The sequence below is a fragment of the Coenobita brevimanus genome, chromosome 54, assembly GCF_032717465.1.
Source record: "Coenobita brevimanus isolate Jiangsu-jjx chromosome 54, ASM3271746v2, whole genome shotgun sequence".
NCBI lineage: Eukaryota > Metazoa > Arthropoda > Malacostraca > Decapoda > Coenobitidae > Coenobita > Coenobita brevimanus.
The window spans coordinates 27,200,338-27,222,886 of NC_137007.1; the positions used below are offsets into that span (position 1 = coordinate 27,200,338).

General features: G+C 44.3%; 1 protein-coding gene and 1 pseudogene across 1 annotated transcript in view; both read right to left on the reverse strand.

Moving 5' to 3' along the window:
* LOC145401061 (ankyrin repeat domain-containing protein 13D) overlaps positions 1-22,549 on the reverse strand; it is a gene marked incomplete at its 5' end in the record, with an annotated part of 398,667 nt that overhangs the window by 96,362 nt on the left and 279,756 nt on the right. The window contains one exon of the mRNA XM_080273433.1: positions 12,101-12,167. Coding sequence (XP_080129559.1) covers positions 12,101-12,167 — 67 coding nt within the window. The remainder of the gene's footprint in view (positions 1-12,100; positions 12,168-22,549) is intronic.
* On the reverse strand, positions 1,777-3,236 carry LOC145400970 (uncharacterized; annotated as a pseudogene).

The following is a 22,549-nucleotide window of genomic DNA, read 5'->3' on the forward strand; positions in this document are numbered from 1 at the left end:
CACTTCCTCTCACAACATTCACCCAACCAGCTCGATCTCTTGTCAGTCCCCTAGCCTCTCCAACTTCCATACCTCTCTTCCTCACACATTCATCCGCCATATCTCTCCACCTTCTCCTTGGCCTACCTCGCCTCCTTCCTCCTTCAAATTTGCTGAGATATGCCTTTTTCACCACTCTATTATTATCCATTCTCTCCACATGCCCATACCACCTCAGTACACCCTCTTCGATTCTCCGCAACTTTCACGGATCACATTATTTTGTATCCTATCAACTCTCTGTACTCCACATACATTTTTCAACAGTCCCACCTCCACTGCTCTCTCTCTTGGCTTTTTATTTTCATGTCACACCATGGTCTCACACCCATATGTTAAAGTTGGCACTAACATGCATTCATGTAAGCCTTGTAGAGCTGCACCACTCAAGTCTCTGTTTCTTATCAAGACCTTCACAGCACCAACTACTTTCCTTCCTTGTGTCACTCTACCTTGCACTTCTTTTGCACATTTTCCTCCCTCTTCTACCACTGTACCCACGTATTTGAGGGCCTCCCCGACCAAAGGGGGCGAAGCGACAAAAATAAAATTTTACAGGAGAGGCTTTTAAAGTTCAACAAAGTGTTTGCAACTGTAACTTCGCTATTTATTGACGTACATTGCTCATTTTGATATCAAATTAAACCTTACTATCGCAAGTATATGAATCTGATGGAAGATAATGAAAATTGTGAAAAATAATGTACCTATTGCTTGTTGTTACAGTTGCATAATGTTGCACACTTATTGAACTTTACAGGCATCTCCTGTAGCGAAATATTACAATAATACTGATATTATTATTGTTAATAAGAAAATTAATGCCCACACTCACCCATTAGTACTGGAGAATGCAGTACAGTGCCAGTAGTGCCATGTACAGTAGTGCCAAAGTCTTCATCCATTATCCATAATCCATTGTCCATTATCCAGGCCAGGGTCGTCAACAGGGGTGGTCAGGGCAGGTGAGGTGTGACACTATCTTCGTCTAGGTGCTGGCACTGGCACATAGTCCAGAGTGTCATTATCTGGGTCGTCCTCTGGTGATGCCCCGTTCTCTGGTGCCACATCATGTCCCTCACCCAGTAGTGCTTCCTGGCGATCGAGTAGGCCCTGTAACCACTCCTTGGCAGTGGATTCAAGTAGGTGCAGCATACTCCTGAGGTCTGCAGTCTTCTCCTTTGTGATGACTCTGTCGTGAGTTAGCTTAGGTGACAGTGCCACCTGTGACAGGTCGAAGGTTTTCCTTGAATACCTGCCTCTGCCCTTCATCAAACGAGCTTTGGTGAGGGTGTCTGGGGTATCTGAATAATCGTAGTCCTTCTTGATGTAATACCCCTCTGGATAAGCAGTGTCAACCACCAGTTGACAGGCTGTGGAGAATCCAGGAGTGTGCCGGTTGGTGACATGTGTTGCAAGCTGCTTGAAGTCAAGGAAGTCCTCCCTCTTCATGGCCACAACGGGGAACTTCCTTGTCACAGCTGATGCTATTACATCCATGTAATCTTTGGTACTGGGCAGGTAGTTTGTCTTCCTGATTTTCTTCTCGATGTTGCCAAAAGCCCGATCGCAGGGCATGTACGAGTGGCCTGGCTTCAGGAATACAAACTCCACCCTGCACAGACGGCGCATGTGTACCTGTTGCAGGGCCATAAGGATCACATAGATGTTCTTGTTCTGCCCTGCACAGTTGTCACAGAACACTCGTAGTCGGACAAAGTCGTGTCCTGCATCAGCCTAGATTTTCAGCCACTTCAGTAAGCAGCTGGCAATTTCGTCTGAACCACGCCCTGCAATAGTCTCATCCCAGATAAACATGGTGGCCTGTTGCATGCTGACGTCGTATACGCAGAAGTTGTAGACCCACAGCTTCCTTTTGTAGAAAGCCACTCCTGCTCGAAGACGTGGGCATGGCAGAGTTTGCTGCAGGTCCATGGCCACCACTCGAAGGTCGTCATCGTCTGCTGCTAATGGGGCTGCTTCAGCCTCCTGCAGGAGCCTACGAGGGACCTGGGCTTCATCCTTGTGTTGCTGAAGTTGCTCCTCGATGCCAGAGACGTCTTCGCCGTCACACCTGCCATTCCTCAGCTTGACATCGAACGTCTCACAGGTGGCACACACATCATTCTTGGGGGGTTTAAAAACGATGTTATAGTCCCGTGTGAAGATTGTGTGGTAAAAACGTTGTGAAACCTTCTCATCCACAGGGTAATGCTGGTTCATCCAGATGATGTAGGCATTGTGGAGCTCTCCAATACTAGTTCCCTCCTCTAAGTATCGTCGATAGGGCGTTGTCACATGGCTGTAGTGGCTGCTGGTCACAGGTAAAGACTGGATGTGTTCATGAACATGATCCAGCTTGGTGCCAATGATGGCCCTTGGTGATGGCTTGCACCCACGTCGATCCAACACTGGTGTGCCAGATGGTGCCTCCTTCCTCTTCTCCACAGAATCTGCATCTTCTTCTTCCCCAGGCCATAAATGGAAGTGAAGGCAGTCTTGCACACCTGCACGTCACTGTGTTGCACACGCACATGGTAAGCATAGTTGGTGGTCCTACTGCTCATCTCAGCTGTGGTACGCTTTCTCTTGACAGGAACGTTCCTTATCATGGACTGGAGGTAGGCATTTTGGTGATTATAATCACCAATAGACCAAAAATCAGCGAAAATCTGGTCAATTTCTTGCCTACCCACCTTGTTAAAGCATCCATCTGGGCAAGGAGGGCCAATCTTACATGCTTTCATCACCTTTTTTGTTCCATAACTGATGTATTCCTGCCCTAGGTTACATTTTTTCTTTGCTACAACCTTGCCCCATTTGTCCACATTACGTTTCCTGATACGTCCTTTCTTTTCTATGTGTGTGGCGGCATCACGCTTTCTTTTGGCGGGAACACGTGTAGCGGCACCACCACCCTCACCACCAACACTTAAGTCATTCCCAGGACTATCACCTTTCCCATTATTGTCACTATCATCATCATCACCCATCACTGTATCACTATCATTGCCACTCACGTCAGAATAACCCCTTTTTTCAGGCACATAATGTGGATCATCTACCGAATCATCATTATCATCACCACCACTCTCATCGCCTCTGCCACTACCATAAAACAGCCGCCTTGGTATGATTTTCCCTGTTCCAGAAGGACCAGGAACACACTCATCACGAACACCATCCTTAGATGCCATTGTAGTAGCACTATAATGCAGGTAATCCACGAGTTATCGTATAAAATTGCAACAAAATCAGGAATCCCTTTGGACGCGTCCGTACAGCACAGAGTCAGAAGGCAGACAAACATGGCGAGGGAGCAGTCTGGCCAATCAGCGCGGACCTACCGCCCGCCTCCTGCACGCTGATTGGCTAGACACCCATCACGCCACCACCACCTCCACCGCCGCGCTCACTGCATTGGATTTGCTACCCTTTGGTCGCGGAGTTTGTCTCGAGCCGAGGCAGCTGCGTGCAGGTTTTGATGCGGCACCCTTCCACGAAATATGAATTTCAACCCTATTTCCAGTGTCGGAAGGGGGTCATTTCACATCCAACCGTTAGAGGAAGGGTTAAAGTAGTGCTATCTGGTGCTAACACAAAACTGGCCGGGACGGCGCTTCACCCCCTTTGGTCGCGGAGGCACTCATTTGAACTCACACCAATTCCAGTCTCTCTCCATTCACTGTAACATCACACTGGGTGTCACCTTCTCTCTCAATTACCATCATTTTATTCTTTTCTACATTTACTCTCAAGGCATGATGCCCACAGACATCAGCAAACTTTCCACTAGTCTACCAAGTTCTTGTCCGGTATTTGAAAGTAGCATTGCATCATTAGCATACAACAAATCTGAGATATTCCATCCATCACCATTCATTACCAATGCCATCCCTCTCTCCATTACTCACGTTTTTACTTCTATCATGACCTCATCCATATATATATATATATATATATATATATTCAACAACCATGGGGACATCACATAACCTTGTCGAATGCCCACACTGATCGGGAACCATTCACTTAGATGCCCAATTACACATACCTCACTACCATCAAAAAAACTCTTGATGGCACCTAACAGCTTACCATCATCCACCATACATGCGCAAAACGTTCCACAATCCTTCTCTGTCCACTTTGCCCTATGCTTTTTCCAGATCCATAAATGCCTTAAACACCTTATACTCCTAACAAGCATTCTCCACTATCTGTTTCATTGCAAATATTTAATCCACACATCCTCTGCCATTCCTAAAGCTACCCTGTTCATCACTCACTAAGACTTCTCATCTCTCTCTTACTTTCTCTATAATAATTCTACCATATACCTTCCCTACAACACTCAATAAACTTACGACACATTAGTTCTTGCACTTACTTCACTCACCTTTATTTTTGTACAGGGGTATAATCACAGCCTTTTTCCAATCTGCTGGCAAAGTCTCACTCATCTTAGCCTTCTTACATATCTCCAACAAGCACTTCATTCCGCTCTCTACATTACACTTAGTCATCTCTGAATACACCTCATCAACCCCAGCTGCTTTCCCATTTTTCAGCCACTTCACAGCATTCTTCACCAGTGCAAGTGTCATGCTTCCTGGCACTGCATTCCTTCTCTGGACACCCCACAAACCAATCATGTTTACAGTGGCTCTGCTCTCTCTATTCCCATTCATCAGGCTTTCAAAATATTTTTTCCATCTGATCCTTACTTCATCCCAATGGGTTAGTAATCTATCATAATAATATACTAAAATATACTGATAACATTATATTTATTATTATGTTGCACCAATTGCTGACCAAGTTCCTCATTGCAGGAAGCAGGGAGGGCTGGGGAGGTTTGGCCCCAGGTCTTTTCAGAGATCCTACCGAGTGGCTTTATTTAAAGACTGGCCACAAAAAAAGTCACTTATTCATGAGATACACATAAATCACCATTAGTTGCCACTGAGCAATAAACTGAAAACTGACAAAACAAAATAAGTGTTGGACATGTACAAACCACGCCTAGCCCATCTAAAAATACCTGTAAGTGGCAAGAACACTCTTCATGATGGATGCCTTCAAATGAGGAAGCACAGAATGAAAGGCCTATATATTCTCCTACTAGCAAATGAATTTTGAGGCACTCTCTACACTATGCCCTGCCTAAGGTACCGCTTACCTCTCTTCCTCCAATACTGCACTGAGGAAAGCTGTACATGCATGGAATGATGGTCTATCTATCTATAGCCCGACGTCCTAATCCCGCAAAGGGTGGCCACAGACAAAACGCCTCCAAGTCACTCTGTCACCCACCATTTGACTCCCCTCCCCCCAACTCACCCCCCCCTCCCTCATATACCTCTCAACTCCATCCCTCCACCTCATCCTCGGTCTACCCCTCCCTCTCCCTCCCTCCACCTCACCTACATACACCCTCTTAGTCAGTCTTTCATTCTCCATTCTCTCCACATGTCCAAACCACCTCAGTGTATTTCTCCTAATCTTTTCAACCACATCCACATCTACCCCACAACATTCCTTCACTTCTTCATTCGTCACCCTGTCCCTCCACGTCACTCCACATGCTCCTCTCAAGTAACTCATTTCCACTGTTCTCACTCTTGACTTGTTCCCCTCTTGCAATGCTCACGCCTCGCTTCCATACGTCAGGGTAGGGATCACAATACCATCATGCAGTGACTTCTTAACTTCCATACTCACCTCCCTATTTCTCATCACTGCTTTCAGTGTACCAACAACCTTTCTTCCCTGCTGTACCCTTTCACATACTTCATCCCCCAAAGTTCCATCCTTACTCATCACACTACCCAAGTACTTGAATGCACTCTATCTATCTATCTATCTATAGCCCGACGCCCTAATCCCGCAAAGGGTGGCCGCAGACAAAACGCCTCCAAGTCACTCTGTCACCCACCATTTGACTCCCCTCCCCCCAACTCACCCCCCCTCCCTCATATACCTCTCAACTCCATCCCTCCACCTCATCCTCGGTCTACCCCTCCCTCTCCCTCCCTCCACCTCACCCACATACACCCTCTTAGTCAGTCTTTCACTCTCCATCCTCTCCACATGTCCAAACCACCTCAGTGTATTTCTCCTAATCTTTTCAACCACATCCACATCTACCCCACAACGTTCCTTCACTTCTTCATTCGTCAACCTGTCCCTCCATGTCCTCCACATGCTCCTCTCAAGTAACTCATTTCCACTGCTCTCACTCTTGACTTGTTCCCCTCTTGCAAGGTCCACGCCTCGCTTCCATACGTCAGGGTAGGGATCACAATACCATCATGCAGAGACTTCTTAACTTCCATACTCACTTCCCTATTTCTCATCACTGCTTTCAGCATGCCTACAACCTTCCTTCCCTGCTGTACCCTTTCACGCACTTCATCCCCCAAAGTTCCATCCTTACTCATCACACTACCCAAGTACTTGAATGCACTCACATTCTCCATATCCTCACCATCCAACCTCACTGCACACTCTGTGACTTCATTCCTCTCAAACACCATAACTTTACTTTTGTTTACATTAACTTTCAGCTTCCTCCTCCTACACACTGTCCCAAATTCATTCACCAAACCTTGCAACTCCCATTCATCTTCACTCAACAATACTGTATCATCAGCAAACAGCAACACCGGAAGCTTCCAAATCTCACCCTCATTCGTTAGGGCCACCCCCACATCCACTGCCCTACCTTGTACCTCCTTTACGACCCCATCCAGATATATATTAAACAGCCATGGAGACATTACACACCCCTGTTTCAGTCCCACATTGAGATCAAAGAACTCACTCAGCTCACCATCCACTCGCACCGTAGCCCTAGCTCCCTCGTACATACTCTTCACAGCACTCAACAATTTCCCCTCCACTCCATATATTCTTAATACCTTCCACATACCTTTCCTATCTATTCTGTCATAAGCTTTCTCCAAGTCCATGAAGGCAGCGTACACTTTCCTTCCCTTCTCTAGATACTTCTCCACTAAACATCTTAGAACAAATATCTGATCTACACACCCCTTTTCCCTTCCTAAATCCCCCTTGTTCTTCTCCAACTAGCTCCTCTGTCATATGCCTAACCCTATCAATGAGTATTCTACCATATATTTTACCAGTCACACTAAGAAGGCAAATACCCCTATGGTTACCACATACTTCTCTCTCCCCTTTTCCTTTGTACAGAGGAACAATTATACCTGATTTCCAGTCCTCTGGAACCCTTCCCTCTTCCCAAGCCAATCTACACAACTTCCATATCCACTCCACAACAATCTCACCCCATACCTAAGCATTTCACCACATACTCCATCAATTCCTGGGGCCTTTCCCAGCTTAATCTTCTTCATCGCTTCCACTACTTCCGACCTACTGATCTCTTCCTCCCTCCTCTCATCTCTTCTTCTCCCAGCCATTCCCCAACCACTTATACTCACACTGCTCTCACTCTCTACATTCAACAAATCCTCAAAGTGCTCCTTCCATCTCCTCAATTTCTCTCTCTTCTCTACCAACAATCTATTATTCCTATCTTTCACTCCCCTACTATTTCCCCTTTCACACATCCTTACTTTCTTTACCTCCTTCCAAAACAATTTCTTACTCTCCCTCCATTTCACACTCAGATTCCTCCCAAACTCTTCATCCACTTTCTTCTTACTCTCCTTCACCAGTCTCTTAACCTCCCTTCTCCTGCTCACATATACCTCTCTTCTCTCTCTCATCTTCTCCCCTACCTCTACCCGCCAACCATTCACCATATGCCTTATTCTTTTGTTCCACAGCTCGTTTCACCTCATCATTCCACCATGCTGTCCCTTGCACACCCTTGCATCTCCTCCTCACTCCACAAACCACCTCACACGCTGCGCTTATCTCTTCCGTGAATATCTTACATACGTCTTTCCACCCCTTCCATCTGCTCTAGCTCATACCTTCCCAATCTTTCTTCCACTATGCTCTTATACTCTGTCCTCTTCTCACTATCTTGCAATTTCTCCACTCTTCTCACAGGAGCTGTTTCCTCCTGTCTTCCCTTCGCCTCCTCAACCACTTTCTTTGCAGCTCTACCTTGGCCATCACTAAGTGATGGTCCGAGACTCCATTCCCCACCCTCTCCACACCCTTGCATCCAACACTTGTCTTCTCATTCGCTCATCCACACACACGTAGTCTATCATTGCCTTTCGTTCAACAAGTTCACCATCCATCCTCCTCATTACTCTCCATGTATACCGGTGGATCATCTTATGACGAAAGTAGGTGTTGGCTATTGCCAACCCCTTACCAGCACAGATGTCCACCAAAGCACTACCATTCCCATCTACTTCTGCTGGCACACCCCACTGACCAACCACTCCATCCACTCGTACATTCCCGACTTTGCCATTCATGTCTCCAATCAACAGCACTCTCTCGCTCCTCTCAAACTTGTCCATACATGCTTCTACTCTCGCCCAAAACTCATCTTTCACTCTTGCCACTCGATCCTCTGTTGGAGCATACACACATACAATCGCCCATATCCTCTCCATCCAACCTCACTGCACACTCTGTGACTTCATTCCTCTCAAACACCATAACTTTACTTTTGTTTACATTAACTTTCAGCTTCCTCCTCCTACACACTGTCCCAAATTCATTCACCAAACCTTGCAACTCCCATTCATCTTCACTCAACAATACTGTATCATCAGCAAACAGCAACACCGGAAGCTTCCAAATCTCACCCTCATTCATTAGGGCCAGCCCCACATCCACTGCCCTACCTTGTACCTCCTTTACAACCCCATCCATATATATATTAAACAGCCATGGAGACATTACACACCCCTGTTTCAGTCCCACATTGAGATCAAAGAACTCACTCAGCTCACCATCCACTCGCACCGTAGCCCTAGCTCCCTCGTACATACTCTTCACAGCACTCAACAATTTCCCCTCCACTCCATATATTCTTAATATCTTCCACATACCTTGCCTATCTATTCTGTCATAAGCTTTCTCCAAGTCCATGAAGGCAGCATACACTTTCCTTCCCTTCTCTAGATACTTCTCCACTAAACATCTTAGAACAAATATCTGATCTACACACCCCTTTCCCTTCCTAAATCCCCCTTGTTCTTCTCCAACTAGCTCCTCTGTCATATCCCTAACCCTATCAATGAGTATTCTACCATATATTTTACCAGTCACACTAAGAAGGCAAATACCCCTATGGTTACCACATACTTCTCTCTCCCCTTCTCCTTTGTACAGAGGAACAATTATACCTGATTTCCAGTCCTCTGGAACCCTTCCCTCTTCCCAAGCCAATCTACACAACTTCCATATCCACTCCACAACAATCTCACCCCCATACCTAAGCATTTCACCACACACTCCATCAATTCCTGGGGCCTTTCCCAGCTTAATCTTCTTCATCGCTTCCACTACTTCCGACCTACTGATCTCTTCCTCCCTCCTCTCATCTCTTCTTCTCCCAGCCATTCCCCAACCACTTATACTCACACTGCTCTCACTCTCTACATTCAACAAATCCTCAAAGTGCTCCTTCCATCTCCTCAATTTCTCTCTCTTCTCCACCAACAATCTATTATTCCTATCTTTCACTCCCCTACTATTTCCCCTTTCACACTGCCTTACTTTCTTTACCTCCTTCCAAAACAATTTCTTACTCTCCCTCCATTTCACACTCAGATTCCTCCCAAACTCTTCATCCACTTTCTTCTTACTCTCCTTCACCAGTCTCTTAACCTCCCTTCTCCTGCTCACATATACCTCTCTCTTCTCTCTCTCATCTTCTCCCCTACCTCTACTCGCCAACCATTCACCATATGCCTTCTTCTTTTGTTCCACAGCTCGTTTCACCTCATCATTCCACCATGCTGTCCCTTGCACACCCTTGCATCTCCTCCTCACTCCACAAACCGCCTCACACGCTGCGCTTATCTCTTCCGTGAATATCTTACATACGTCTTCCACCCCTTCCATCTGCTCTAGCTCATACCTTCCCAATCTTTCTTCCACTATGCTCTTATACTCTGTCCTTTTCTCACTATCTTGCAATTTCTCCACTCTTCTCACAGGAGCTGCTTCCTCCTGTCTTCCCCTTCGCCTCCTCAACCACTTTCTTTGCAGCTCTACCTTGGCCATCACTAAGTGATGGTCCGAGACTCCATTCCCCCACCCTCTCCACACCCTTGCATCCAACACTTGTCTTCTCATTCGCTCATCCACACACACGTAGTCTATCATTGCCTTTCATTCAACAAGTTCACCATCCATCCTCCTCATTACTCTCCATGTATACCGGTGGATCATCTTATGACGAAAGTAGGTGTTGGCTACTGCCAACCCCTTACCAGCACAGATGTCCACCAAAGCACTACCATTCCCATCTACTTCAGCTGGCACACCCCACTGACCAACCACTCCGTCCACTCGTACATTCCCAACTTTGCCATTCATATCTCCAATCAACAGCACTCTCTCGCTCCTCTCAAACTTGTCCATACATGCTTCTACTCTCGCCCAAAACTCATCTTTCACTCTTGCCACTCGATCCTCTGTTGGAGCATACACATATACAATCGCCCATGCTTGTATACCTACTTTCATCCTCACCCATACAATCCTTGCACCCACTGTTCCATACTCTCTTATATTCTCCTTCCACTTCTTGCTTATCATCAGATATACTCCCTCTCTTGCCCTCTCATTCTCACTGACTCCCGCACATATACCTACACCGTATTCCCATTCTCTCATCCTTTCACCTTTCCATTTAGTTTCAGTCAATCCACATATATCCACTTTTGCATCCTCAAGCACCTGGACAATCTCTCTCTCTTTCACTTCATCATTCACTCCTCTCACATTCCACTTTCCTACCCTCAGAATGTCCTTTGTCCGTTCCTTAGTCGTCAACGTATGGTCCGTCCGGGTCCGAGGCGCTTTATTTGCTTTTTTAGTTAGTTCTTTTCACGGGGTGGGGCACTAACCCACCACCAACCCTTTTAGTCGCCTCGTACGACAAGCAGGGATACTGGGGGAGTATTCTTGAAAACCCCCCTACCCCCAGGAATGATGGTAATATCTAAATTACCATGTAAGAGTGAGGTTCTAGCACATCCTGCAAGGAATGTGCAGGAAGAATATTGAATGGCACACTAACTGAAAAATACACTGACTCTGCGGGAAGCATGCAGTGCCCTGCGTGGCATTTTGTCTGGGGACAAGCAGCAATGCACTCTATCCCAACCCCTCCTATCACTATTCATAATACATGGGTGATATCATATGATGGAAAAAAAAGCCTCTTCTTCACAGTGCTTTGAAAAACCTGTTTATTATCAACTTCTCTGATTAACAATCATAAACAAGTCTACCTGATACTTACTGAATTCGAGCTTAACGATACCTAATCTTATGCATATCGCACCTTCATAATTATTTAACAACTTAATTTTTTTGGTTTGAATCCTGCCATTTAATTTTATCTTTGTATCTTGAGATACCACCACATTCAACCCTTTTCATTAATCAGTCACATTCTGTACAATCTACAGTTCACAGCCATATGTGTCAATTGCATTTTACAGAATTCTTAGCAGCAGTAGATTCTGATTTTGATGCTTCTGTGTCCTTTAAAATACCATGAAAGTACTGTTTTTAGCAACAAGTTTATTCAGCACATCTCGCATAGTAAAACAATTACAGAATAAACAATCTCCATTAGACTTTTCATTACACTGAAGTCTCTTATTTTCTCTTACTATAGCTGGGCAACTTTACATAAGTCTATGGAAAAACTTTTATAATGAAAGGGTCAAATGCAGAGCATGTATGGAAAGAAGAAAACTCGCAGTCCTACACCTCTCTTCCTGTATCTGAGGGGTCATGGAGCTCATTTCCTATGTGGTAAGTAATGTGGGGTATCACTTTCCCATATCACACTTCGACCAATAAAAGACTAAAGTTTCCGATATACCTGCCAAGACAGAGCAATACTGAAAGATGTCCTCACCTTGCATTCATGACCATTGATGTTCTCACTACGGTCACTTCTCCAACCCCAAATGCCAGCCTTGTCCCTGTAATGCAAAAACAGGGAATGGAAAGTAAATAATGTTATGCATAACAACCACTGTAACAATAATAATGCAGTACTGTGCTGTATATATAAACCACATTAAAGACTGAACTTGAACCTCACAGGGTGATGGATACATAAATTTCACCTGCTCTCTGCAAAACTCAGACACACACATATATTAAAGGCCCTTTTCAAAAACTGCTTAACCTGTGGATTGTGAGCCACAGCTTAAGCTGGGTAGTGTCCCGTTGCGTGACACAGCCCAGGCTGTGCTGGTCATGCATCACCGTTAACTACTCTATCCCTACGCAAACTTACGCATGGCACTACGCAAAGACAGAGAGGGAGAGATTTTTTTTCTTTTCACCAGATGATGCCCTGGACGTTTATCTTCAAGTTTATAATAAGCAAAAACAAAAAAACATTTTTTTTTTCATTTATTCACTACTCCCCTACGTAAACTTAAGCATGGTCCTACGTTAAGACGGAGAGAGGTATTTTTTTTCACCAGATGATGTCCTGGATGTTTATCTTCAAGTTTATAATAAACAAAAACTAAAAAAAAAAACTTTTTTCCTTCATTTTTTGCACACCATGGGTTGAGATAAAAAAAAAAAGTTAATTGCACAATCCATGGGTTGAGCAACACTTTTGATGAATTTATATGAATAAAATAAAATACAATTTATAAAAAATTTGTATTAAGAATATATGGAGTGGAGGGGAAATTGTTGAGTGCTGTGAAGAGTATGTACGAGGGAGCTAGGGCTGCGGTGCAAGTGGATGGTGAGCTGAGTGAGTTCTTTGATCTCAATGTGGGACTGAAACAGGGTTGTGTGATGTCTCCATGGCTGTTTAATATATACATGGATGGGGTTGTAAAGGAGGTGCAGGGTAGGGCAGTGGATGTGGGGGTGGCTCTAATGAATGAGGGTGAGATTTGGAAGCTTCCGGTGTTGCTGTTTGCTGATGATACAGTACTGTTGAGTGAAGATGAATGAATGGGAGTTGCAAGGTTTGGTGAATGAATTTGGGACAGTGTGTGGGAGGAGGAATCTGAAAGTTAATGTAAACAAAAGTAAAGTTATGGTGTTTGAGAGGAATGAAGTCACAGAGTGTGCAGTGAGGTTGGATGGTGAGGATATGGAGAATGTGAGTCCATTCAAGTACTTGGGTAGTGTGATGAGTAGGGATGGAACTTTGGGGGATGAAGTGCGTGAAAGGGTACAGCAGGGAAGGAAGGTTGTTGGTACACTGAAAGCAGTGTTGAGAAATAGGGAGGTTAGTATGGAAGTTAAGAAGTCACCGCATGATAGTATTCTGATCCCTACCCTGACATACGGAAGCGAGGCATGGACCTTGCAAGAGGGGAACAAGTCAAGAGTGAGAGCAGTGGAAATGAGTTACTTGAGAGGAGCATGTGGAGTGACGTGGAGGGACAGGTTGACGAATGAAGAAGTGAAGGAACGCTGTGGGGTGGATGTGGATGTGGTTGAGAAGATTAGGAGAAATACACTGAGGTGGTTTGGACATGTGAAGAGAATGGAGAATGAAGGACTGACTAAGAGGGTGTATGTAGGTGAGGTGGAGGGAGGGAGAGGGAAAGGTAGACCGAGGATGAGGTGGAGGGATGGAGTTGAGAAGTATATGAGGGAGGGGGGGGTAAGTTGGGGGGAGGGTAGTCAAATGGTGGGTGATAGAGCGACTTGGAGGCGTTTTGTCTGCGGCCACCCTTTGCAGGATTAGGGCGTCGGACTATAGATAGATAGATTTTTTTTTTTTTTTTTGGACCTAATTAATGGCATTCAGAGAATTTTGTTCAAATTTACATTGCTAAATGTAGAAATTTTGATGAACAAATGGTGAACAAAAACTTCTGGTCTCGTCATGTGATAGGGTTGTGTCAAAAGATGACCTATCACTATCTATCTATCTATCTATCTATTGCCAGATACCTTAATCCTGTTAGAGGTGGCCACAAACAAATCACCTCCATGTCGCCCTGTCCCCCTCCATTTCATTGCCCTGCTCCCAGCTCACACCCCCCTCTTTCATATCCTCTGCACTCCATCCTTCCATCTCATCCTTGGCCTCCCTCTCCCTTTCCCCCCCTCCACCTCACTTACATACACTCTCCTCGTCACTCTCTCACTCTCCATCCTCTCCACGTCCAAACCACCTCAGTGTGTTTCTCCTAACACTTGCTATCACACAACTGATCGCGTAGTGAGGTCGATATAACATGGGTTCGATGGGGTTGGGGAGGGTGACTGTGGCTGCAAAACCTAAAATGTCCCAGAAAACCTCTGCTGGTTCCTCACTACCCAGGTGTTTTGCCAAAGTATGTAAACAGACACTATTACTGTACCGTAGACCCTCGCTATAAAAGGGTAATTGGGGCGAAGCCAGATTTGTTAAAGCTGAAAGTTCATTAAATCCGAGGGTTCCCCTTCCTCCCCAGGTGGGAATTCAAGCATGTGTTGGAAAATAATTGAATATAATATATTGTTTCATTTCATTTATAAAGGCTCCAACATGCTTGCATACATCGGCCTTGGTCGTCTAATGGCAGCTCTTAATGATGCTCAATCACTGGCAACCTCCTTATTCAGTCCCTTATCATTAAGGTCACCCTGTATGACCTCGTCCTGGGTCTTTTTTTGGTCTGCCTCTCGCAACCCTACACCCAACTTCCATACTTTTAACTTTCAGCACCCAAGCATTATCCCCCATCCTCTCCACACTCCTAAACATCTCAATCTACCTCTCCTCATCACAACATCAATAAACTCCAGTCCCATTCTTCCTCTTAACACTTCTATCAAAAACCTAGCCCCCTAAGGCCTGACATTCAAGGACGCATTGCACATCCATCTAATCATTGTCATTTCTGTACATCTAAGCCTGAAAGCATCCTCTTCCTTTACTGTCCAGGTCTCACTATCATACAGCATTACACTCCAAATGCATGCTGCATACAAAGATCCCATAGTACAGAGCAGGAGTCCTCTCAGTGCCAGGAGAGCCCACAGCCCTTTGAGCTTCTTGCAACTATTCTACACTCTAGCAAGAGAGTTGGCTCCACCCCCATCTCCAGCACATTACATGTCTCCCAAGTAACAAAACTCTTCCACACACTCAAGAGACTTACCAGCAAGATCAAGCCTATTTTGCATGACAATCTCCACATGCTCTCCCTGACACATCCCACATATGAAATCAGCATTATCTCAAAGTCTACCTCTAAAACCACTACATCTCTAATGGACCTACTTATCACAAACACTGCACAAGATGGAATTGCTTCCCATGCCCTTGTAGTAAACTGCATTTGCCCAGTCTCCCTCTTCTCTGACAATATTGCCACCACCCTACATACCATCACCTTTGTTTTATCTGCATTTACTCACAAGCCCTTGTGCCGTATACTATCTCTCCACTTCCTAAATCTTTCATCTTTCTTCCGCCTCCCTTTCTTTCTCTGCAATCAACACCAAATCACCGGCATACAAAATCTCCCATGAGAGTCCATTTCTGAAGTCATGTGAGAGGGCTTCAAGCTATCTATCTATCTATCTATAGCCCGACACCCTAATCCCGCAAAGGGTGGCTGCAGACAAAACGCCTCCAAGTCGCTCTGTCACACACCATTTGACTACCCTCCCCTCAACTCACCCCCCCCTCCCTCATATACCTCTCAACTCCATCCCTCCACCTCATCCTCGGTCTACCTCTCCCTCTCCCTCCCTCCACCTCACCTACATACACCCTCTCAGTCAGTCCTTCATTCTCCATTCTCTTCACATGTCCAAACCACCTCAGTGTATTTCTCCTAATCTTCTCAACCACATCCACATCCACCCCACAGCGTTCCTTCACTTCTTCATTCGTCAACCTGTCCCTCCACGTCACTCCACATGCTCCTCTCAAGTAACTCATTTCCACTGCTCTCACTCTTGACTTGTTCCCCTCTTGCAAGGTCCATGCCTCGCTTCCATACGTCAGGGTAGGGATCACAATACTACCATGCAGTGACTTCTTAACTTCCATACTCACCTCCCTATTTCTCATCACTGCTTTCAGTGTACCAACAACCTTCCTTCCCTGCTGTACCCTTTCACGCACTTCATCCCCCAAAGTTCCATCCTTACTCATCACACTACCCAAGTACTTGAATGCACTCACATTCTCCATATCCTCACCATCCAACCTCACTGCACACTCTGTGACTTCATTCCTCTCAAACACCATAACTTTACTTTTGTTTACATTAACTTTCAGATTCCTCCTCCTACACAGTCCCAAATTCATTCACCAAACCTTGCAACTCCCATTCATCTTCACTCAACAGTACTGTATCATCAGCAAACAGCAACACCGGAAGCTTCCAATAATAATAAGGGGCTCAAGATTGACCCCCTGATGCACACCAACATTCACGGAAAACTCATCACTCAAATCTCCATTCACTCTCACCTGCATGCTAGCATCCACATACACAGCCATAACCACTCTAACCTGACACTCTTTGATCCCAAGCTTTCTCACTGCAATCTGCTTAACTGTGATGGTAAACAGGTTTGGTGTGACAGAGGGGGGATAAGCTTATGAGGCTGAGTGAAGCACCTACTGTATGCTGGCACAGTCTTCCCGCCATGTCTCTTGCCACATGTTTTGGACTACCCAAACTCGCTTACGCAATGGCAGACGATGTCAAATCTGGGCCATTACATTGGGCCTATTCATGTTAAACTAGTTTATGGATCTCACTGCCAGTTATATGTTAATTATACGGTGAACACAAGTTTTATAGGTGACTTCAATATTGCACAATGTATGGAAACTGTTACAAGGAGTCACTGGGAAACTTTAGTATCTCAAAGACCTTGTGGCCCATACCTAGAAGATGCTCTGACTCTGCTTGGGAACACATACCCAGTACACAATGTTTCTAGAGGATGTATGGTCCTATCATTTTTTTTTTTTTTTATTATTGTTCTACTGTAAAACTACTGATAAAATCCATGGGGGAGTCTGTTCCATGTGAAGCAGATTTTGTCCATTAAAAATTTTCAAATATGCTGGTGTTGAGTCTATTCAGTTCCAGTTTTCAAGCACGGCTGGGTGTTGAATTTATGTTAATAATAAACTTTATACAGCCAAGACTGTCAAACCCATACAGTATCTCAAACACTTCAATGAGCTGACCTTGTAGTCGGTGAGTTTCTAATGAAAACTCTCCCAGAGCCCTCAGGTGACTCTGATAATTCAGACTCCTCATGGACAAAATAATTTTTGCAGTCCTAGTTTGAACTCTTTCAAGTCGATCTATGTCTCTCTTAAGTTGAAGCGACCAGAAGCGCATCTTAAGTTGAAGCGACCAGAAGCGCACAGCACATTCCAAAAGCAGCCATATTTAGGAACTGAAGAATGTAAGAATTATTAATTTGTCTGTACAAGTATGCTGATGAGTAAGTTTTGGTGGCAGAATGTAAGAGTGATTTACAAAAGACTGTGTCTGAATCTGCAAGTTTGCACCATAAGAAATTGTAAACTGAAAATGAATGCAAGCAAAAGCAGGAGAAAAGAATACAAAACATTAAATACTGATATGATGGAGAGAGGAATCAAGATGAACTGCAAAGTAAAAATGGGATGCAATGTACTTCAAAAGGATGGATGTTTGGGACTGCAGCAAGCAAAACAGGCAGAGACCCTAACAAGGGCAAAAGTTAATTAAAGTTGGGTAAATATGGGAGCACCTAAAAAATTCAGTTGGCAAGATATTTCTCCTCCACCTCATTGAATACACTTTCCTGCTCAATCTCTCACTACCCATTCTTTCTACAGTGCTACACCATCCCAGGTATTTCTAACTCTTTGCAGAACATACACATCACCACCAAAACACTCCTGATTTCCTCAATCTGTCTGTCTCTCTCCATGTTACTACATACACTACTTTCAGTTTATACAATTTCACTTCTCTCACTCCTGACTTGTCTAGTTTCAGCAAAGTCCAAGTTTCATTTCCATATATCAGAGTAGGGATTAAAATACCATCCTGCAACAACTTCCTTTATTTCCAGGCACCCCTCCTCTCCCTAATCTGTATTACCAACATCACTGTACCGGCAACCTTCTTCTCCTACTGTACCATTTCTTGTAATTCATTCTCTGACTCAGAACCTGGCATATAAACACTACCTAGATATTTCAATGACCTCATGTTCTTCAATTCTTGATTATTGTGCCTTGCTATGTACTTCAAGATTATATTCTTCTAAAAAACCATAGCTTTACCCTTTGCTATATTCAGATTCAGTTTACAAACCCTTCCAAACTCATTTACTATGCCTTAAAGTGTTCACTCATCTCACTTAACTTAAAAGTATCATCAACCAACAACAGTTCAAGCAATTTCTACTTCCTATCCTTTCTCAATAAGGACACTCTAACATTGACTGCCCCTACCTTGTACTTCTTTTATAAAACTATCTGTCCATATCTATCTGTCTATCTATTTACCTATCTATCTATCTATATAAAATTTCATCATCATCATCCAGACCTCCTTCCCATCCTAGGGCAGGGTAAGGAGCAGTAATGTCCACACAGCCCAAATTTGCCCAGTCTAATGGGCCATGCTTCCATTCACTCTTCATTCAAGCCCCCGGAATCCTGGTTCTATTGGATATGCCAAAAACGTTCACCACGTTCTGTAGCTCAAATAAACACATCCAATGGAATCCATCCGGACACTGCCACGTTACAAAGGGGTGCCAAATCCCTGATCATGCACTTCTCCTCACAACATTCATCCAGCCCGATCTCTTGTCAGTTCCCTAGCCTTACTGACTTCCAAACCTCTCTTCCTCACACACTCATCCACCATATCTCTCCACCTTCTCCTTGGCCCACCTTGCCTCTATCCTCCTTCAAATGTGTTCAGACATACCTTTTTCACCACTCTGTTGTTACCCATTCTCTCCACATGACCATACTATTTCAGTACACTCTCTCTGATTCTGGTGTCCACTGACTTCCTCACTCCACACCTTTCACGAATCACATTATTTCATATCCTATCCACCCTCTGTACTCCACATACATTCCTCAGCAGACTCATCTCCACTGCTCTTACTTTTGACTTTTCATTTTCATGCCACACCATAGTCTCACATCTATATGTTAAACTTGGCACTAACACTCCTTCATGTAAGCCTCGTACAGCTGCAACACTCAACCCTGTTTCTTATCAAGGCCTTCATTACACCAGCTACTTTTCTTCCTTGTGTCACTCTACTTTCAACTTCTAATGCACATTTTCCTCTCATTTCTATCACTGTACCGAGGTATTTGAACTCTCTCACCAATTCCAGTCTCTCTCCACTCACTGTAACATCGCGCTGAGAGTCACCTTCTCTCTCAATAACCATCATTTTACTCTTTTCTATATTTTTACTCTCAAGGAATGACACTCACAGACATCAGCAAAGCTCTTTACTAACCTACCAAGTTCTTGTCCGGTATTTGCAAGCAGTATTGCATCATCGGCATACAACAAATTTGAGATATTCCATCCATCACCATTCATTATCAATGCCATCCCCCTCTCCACTACTCATATTTTTACTTCTATCATCACCCCATCCATTTATATATTCAACAACCATGGGGACATCACACAACCTCATCGTACGCCCACACCGATCGTGAATCATTCACTTAGATGCCCATTAACCCTTACACACGCTTCACCACCATCATAAAAACTCTTGACGGCACCTACCAGCTTACCACCTACACCGTACATGTGCAAAACTTTCCACAATCCTTCTCTGTCCACTTTGTCATATGCTTTTTCCAGATCCATGAATACCATAAACACCTTATGGTCCCTCTCACAAGCCTTCTCTGCTATCTGTCTCACTGCAAATATTTGATCCACACATCCTCGGCCACTCCTAAAGCCACCCTGTTCATCACTCACTAGGACTTCTGATATCTTTCTTACTTTCTCTATGATAAGTCTTCCATGCACATTACCTACCACACTCAGTAAACTAATGCCACGATAATTCTTGCACTCACTTCACTCACCTTTATTTTTGTACAGGGGTACAATCACAGCCTTTTTCCACTATGCTGGCACAGTTCCACTCATCCATACCTTCTTACATATCTCCAACAACCACTTCATTCCACTCTCTCCACTACATTTAAGCATATCTGCATACACATCATCAACCCCAGCTGCTTTTCCATTTTTCAGCCGCTTCACAGCACTCTTCACCTGTGCGAGTGTCACGTCTCCTGGCATTGCATTCCTTCTCTGCATACCCCCAAAACCAATCATGTTTACAGCTGCTATACTCTCTCTATTCCCATTCATCAGGCTTTCAAAATATTCTTTCCATCTGGTCCTTATTTCATCCCCATGGGTTAATAATCTACCACCTACATCCTTCACACCATCACATTTCTTTCCGCTTTCACTTCTACATTTCCGCACCTCTTTCCAGAATAAGTTTCTATTTTCAGAGTAGTTTGCATTCATTTTTCTTCTTAGATCATCATTTACCTCCTTGTTTTTCCTCTTCACTAATCTCTTATGTGCTTCTTGCTCTCAATATATTCAGTTCTTATTTCAACTGAATCCTTGTCCTGTAACCACTTTAGCCACTTCTTCCTTTTTTCCTCCACTGCTCTCTTAACCTCATCATCCCACATGCCGTACCTTGCTTCTTTGTTGTTACTCGTCACTCCACACACAACTTTAGCATTCATAACTAAGCAATCCCTATATGCATTCTACAGGCTGTCCAGGTCCATTTCAGTCCAATTCACTGATTCTAACTCCTCCTCTACTTTGGTCCTGTAATCATCTCCCATTTATTTGATCCTCAGCTTCTCAGCTTTCAGTCTTTCTCCCTGACTACTCCTCTCTCTCCTGATCCACCTCACTCCTCTCAGCTTGATCTTGCATACCACAATCTTATGATCTGAAAGACCTCCACATCATCCTCTCACGGCCCTCGTATCAGCAACCATTCCCAGCATCGACCTCTCTACGAGCACATAATCAATCTCTTTCAACACAATCCCCGTTCCCTCTATACGATGTATATATACATGTGCATCTTTGTGTTTGAAATATGAGTTACAAATGCACAACCTCCTCTCCTGACATGTATCCTTTAGTCACTTCCCATTATCATTTTCTCCTGGTACTCCATTACAACTCATTATGTTATCCTCAGGACCAGTGCCTACTGTTCCATTCATATTATCCATTACCATCACTTTATAGCTCCTGGGCACTTCTCCCACTACTTCATCCAGCTCATCCCAAAACCTGTCTTTCTCTCTCTTGCTCCTGTCCTAATACGGTAAAGGTCTATCTATCTCTCTGTCTATCTATTGCCAGACACAATAATTCCGTAAGGGGTGGCCATTTGACTTTGAGTTATTTGTTTTACAGAGAGGGGGACTAACCCTCCACCAACCCACTTGTTGACACATAGGGAGCACGTATGGGTTGGTTATATGGTTACCACCCAGCGTTGTAAATGGTTTCTTGGCTTACAAGAAACCATTTGGCTTGTCACTCAATGTAAAGCCACCTGTAAAGGAAAGAAGAGCAATAAGAAGTGACAGGAACAATGGGTAGGAAGAGAGGAGGGCAGGCACAGAAGAAGAATGATAAAGGCTAAGGAAAAAGTAGGCAGCACTACATCAAGTGAGTGGATGATGGTTGCCACCACCTACCACCAATGATTTACTTAGTAAAGCCATGATCTTGTAGGTTTACTTTATCTTAGGTAATATGCATATGCTACAATCACCGCCACTCTCACCTTCCCAAACTTGAACTTGACATACATACACTTCAAGCTGACACATTTGTAGTCTCTCATTCCACTCTGCCACAACCCATTCATCAACAGTGCAACTCTTTCCTTGCATCTCCCTTGCCCATTCATGCCTGATCTCATACATTTCACACCCTCCCACTCCTCCACTTTACACATCATCTTTGTTTCACACTGCCATCATGGCATACATATATAGATATATATATATATACAGTACATCCCCCTAGTACGCGCCTATATGGGCAACAGAGGACGTCGCTTACTAGGAATTCGCGTACTGTGAATACATAAACTCATGGGAAAAATTACATATGGGCGGCACCCCCCTTCATGGGCAACCCTTGAGACGCCATTCAGACCTAAGTATTGTACTATACAGGGAAACTATCTAAGACATATTACCTAAGATAAAGTAAACCTACAAGATCATGGCTTTACTAAGTAAATCATTGGTGGTAGGTGGTGGCAACCATCATCCACTCACTTGATGTAGTGCTGCCTA